This window comes from Dama dama, chromosome 11, assembly GCF_033118175.1.
Source record: "Dama dama isolate Ldn47 chromosome 11, ASM3311817v1, whole genome shotgun sequence".
In the NCBI taxonomy this organism is placed as follows: domain Eukaryota; kingdom Metazoa; phylum Chordata; class Mammalia; order Artiodactyla; family Cervidae; genus Dama; species Dama dama.
Window position 1 is genome coordinate 13,102,702 of NC_083691.1, and position 3,987 is coordinate 13,106,688.

General features: G+C 38.7%; 1 protein-coding gene across 1 annotated transcript; it reads right to left on the minus strand.

Annotated features, from left to right (window-relative positions):
* Nucleotides 1-323: 323 nt before the first annotated feature.
* LOC133065269 (olfactory receptor 1J21-like) lies at nucleotides 324-1,259 on the minus strand. Its single transcript, XM_061156087.1, has one exon. It carries the CDS (start codon nucleotides 1,257-1,259, stop codon nucleotides 324-326), a length of 936 nt encoding a protein of 311 aa, XP_061012070.1.
* Between the last annotated feature and the right edge of the window lie 2,728 nt (nucleotides 1,260-3,987).

Below are 3,987 nucleotides of genomic sequence, written 5' to 3' on the forward strand. Positions count from 1 at the left end.
GTCTGTAAATTATCCACACCCCCTCACCAAAATTGTGAGAGTTGTGACTACAAAATTTTTTTTCAATGTTTGTGGAACAATTTTTTCCCCCACAGAAAAAAGGAGGGGGGAAGGAAATGGTAGTTGTGCAGGTATATTTGTAAAATCTTTCCCTCTCTATAATGAGCAAAAAATTAAACAGAGAAGAAAGCTATGTCCAAGCTGAAGCAGAGACTGAAGATAGAAGGCCACATCGAGACTCACTAAGAAACAACTAATTAGAGACGAAAGGATGCTCACATTGTATGTATGGGGTTCAATTAATAGGGAAACAAAGGTTATCCTTATGAAAATGTTCCTCTACTAAGTATATTTCCCAGAGCGCCTTTCATATCCTTATTTCTCAGACTGTAGATAAAAGGATTTAGCATGGGAGTGATCAGAGTGTACAATATGGCCATAATAACATCCTTGTCATTGGAGTAATTAGATAAGGGAAAAAAGTACAGTCCAATAATTGTTCCATAGTACAGAGCCACCACAGAGAGGTGGGACCCACATGTAGACAAGGCTTTGTAGAGTCCCTTGGTGGAGGGGACCCTAAGGATGGTGGCCCCAATGCAACCATAAGAGACCAGTATGCATGCAAATGGCAGGGTAATGACCACCACTCCCACAGTGAGGATAAACAGCTCATTGACTGTGGTATCTGAGGTGGACAGTTTAAGTAAAGTGGCAAGGTCACAGAAGAAGTGAGGGAGAAGGTTGTCTCCACAGAAAGAGAGACGGGCCAGGAGGAGGGTGTGTAAGATGGCACTAACAGAGGATAGGATCCAGGACACAATTACTAACAGGAAACACAGGCTCTGACTCATAATTGTGATATAGTGGAGGGGGTGACAGATGGCCACGTACCGGTCGTAGGCCATTGAGGTGAGAAGAAAGCTGTCAAGACACCCAAGCATTAAGAAGAAATACACCTGAGAAATGCACCCAGCATACGAGATGGATTGACTCTGTGTCTGCATATTCATGAGCATCTTTGGAGTTGTGACTGATGAAAAAGTGATATCAGTGAAGGCCAAGTGGCAGAGGAAGAAGTATATGGGGGTGTGGAGGTGAGGGTCCAGCCTGATGACCAGGAGGATGAGCAGGTTGCTCAGCACTGTGGTCAGGTACATGCCCAGGAACAGGGCAAAGAACACACCCTGCTGCTCTGGCCGGATGGGGAGCCCCAGGAGGAGGAACTCAGACAAGTGGCTCTGATTTTCCCTCCCCATGGTCTCTTTTGCTGGAGATGGAAAAAAGAGATGAAAATGTGGAAGAATGAGAAATCATTATGACTATCACATAATGAAACATACTTTTGAACAAGTCAGTACATGAATCTTAACCTGAATGGCTCATGATCTTTGCTCCACTAATGGACTAGGGATGGTCAGGATAAAAATGTCCACCTAGAAACCAGCACTGTTTCTTTTGGAGAAACCATGTAACATCAGAATTATTATTATATCAAATCAGGTTCAAACCCGAGGAGTTCAAGAGTTTGTAAGAGAAATCTGAGATTATTAATAGAATATTAGGTTGCATGGCTATGTCAGTAGCCAGTTATTAGAAATATCAGTAGAGACTCTACAAGTTGTCTGTTGGCCTTTCTTAACCTTCTGCATACTTCTCACACACTTTAGTTTATACTTTGTTTCATGGATTGGATCAAGATGAGACAACCCAATGGACTGCTCTGTATCTCCCAGAAATTGGGATTTGGAGACTTGGTGAAAACATGTAACTGGTCAAACAAAGGCACTAAAGATAGGAGTCTTTGTCAATAACATAAAAAATCTAGTGACATACCATGTAATATAATCAATTCTTCTCTTAAGAAAATACTTTCCCATTCCTCAACATTTTCAATCTGCCATCATTTTTGTAGAGAGATTTTCATGAGACATGGAGGGAAAAAAACCATTTCCCTTCTAAATTCCAAACTTATTTCCTCAGTTCTGACCAGATCATTTTATTCAAGTTTTTAAAACACCAGTAAATGCTTTGACTTCTTTCAATCATGTTCTGGATCTGCCCAAAAAAAAAAAAACAGCTCATCTTAAGTATCTGGCCAATATAATTTACCGAATAACTTTCACAGTCCTAACCTAGGTTTTATGCCAGTGATTCATAACTGATATTTCCTTGTTGTATTCTAACACTTTTAACACTTTGCTAACATTATCATTTTTCTTCTTCACATCAGTTAGATTTGCTCATGTGAATGCTCATGAACTAATAGAGAAAGAGAACATGGTGGTCTGTTGACTAAAAAATAGAATCCACATACTATATAAGCACATTTACTCTAAAGTTCTCTCTCTCTTTGGGAGCTGAGAAAGTATCTCACAATAGAACTTGTCTTTCATCCTGGGGGTTAACTGAAGTTTACATTATCTACCAGTTCTCCCAATTTGACTCAAGTTATCTCTACAATTTCTATATTCCCCAATTTACTACATTAAAAAAAATCCTATTTACTTAATATTATTACCTGAAATGAATTACACCTTCAGTGTTGCTAATTATTACTATGCTAATACTAATCAGTTTATCACAATAAAAGTGCTAACTAGCTGTCTATGGGCATTTAGATTGTTTCTAGTATTTTACTATTTCCAATGATACATCATTAGTAACATTGTTCAAATGCCCTTTTCACATTAGCTTATATATCTGTAGGATAAATTCCTAGAAAGTCTATTGGAGGCTGTATAAATTCATGATAGTCATAGATACTGTTAAATTACAAGCTGAGGTGATGAGGAAGTCTGTCCTTACAGGTTCTTTAAAATGAGTTCTAGATAATAAAAATCCTGTTGAATAAAGCTTATAAAAACAGGCTTTGTAGTTATGTTGGATAGTACAGGACTATGGTGTTTGAGGAATAGGTAAAATTCAGGAGCAATGTAAGCACAGGAAACTTACATGGTTGGAGAATTATCCAGGGGTCAGCTTATTTAAGACCTTTTCTGCTGTGATTGAAAGCTTTGATTCTATTCTCAGAGCAATAGACACCTATGAAGATATTTAAGTAAAGGACTGAATGAAAAATTCTAAGTTGTATGCTGGCTACTGGATAGAGGACAGATTACATTAATAGCAAGGCAGGAGTGTTAGCAAGAATTTTAACAGGAGGCTATTGCAGTAGTTCAGGTCCAAAAGAATACCTGCTTATTATACCTGGATCATAACAGCAGAAATGAAGATCATCACAGATTTAGGATAAAATTTAGAAGAAAAGCCAAAAAGACAACAATGAGGGAGAAAAGTAAGAAGAGATATAGTTTTCCCTATCCTCTCAAAGATTGGCTAGAGGATCAGTTTGAGATAAATTATTCTACACGGAACTGTCTGTTATATGCTGGTGAGAAAAGTGTTAGAACTACAGGAGGGATCAATAACACACACTGGACACACACACACAAACATATGCATCACACTGAATAAATTCTACTCCTACTCTTGCCTCTTAGGTGGTGAGCACATATACCTTCAGCTACAAGGCATGGGAATGTTCATTTCTCTCTAGAAGACAAAAAGTACACTGGAACAGTGGAGGCTCTAAGGATATCGAAGAAGCCTTGCAAAGGGGAGAATTAAGAGTTCAAAACCAAATAAGGTAAATGTGCTAACACACATTTTCTTATAACCCCTGGGCAATGGGAATGGCTTTTAAATTTATGAGTAATGGAGAGGACCAGATTGGGGATGGGAGGGGAACCCCCACTGCTAGTTCCAGGCTAGAGACAAATGGGAAATAATTCCTTCATTGTCTTTGGTTCCCTTGAGGGAAGAACTGTCTGTTGACAGCAGGAAATAGGAGCGTTCACCCCAGAGGAATAATGGATAATACCCACAAAGCAACTTTTAGGAACTTGGTGATTCACAAAGCTTTTTGCTTTCTCAGTTGACATTGGGGAAAATGTGTTTCAGAGTCTATAACAAACCAAACTGGAG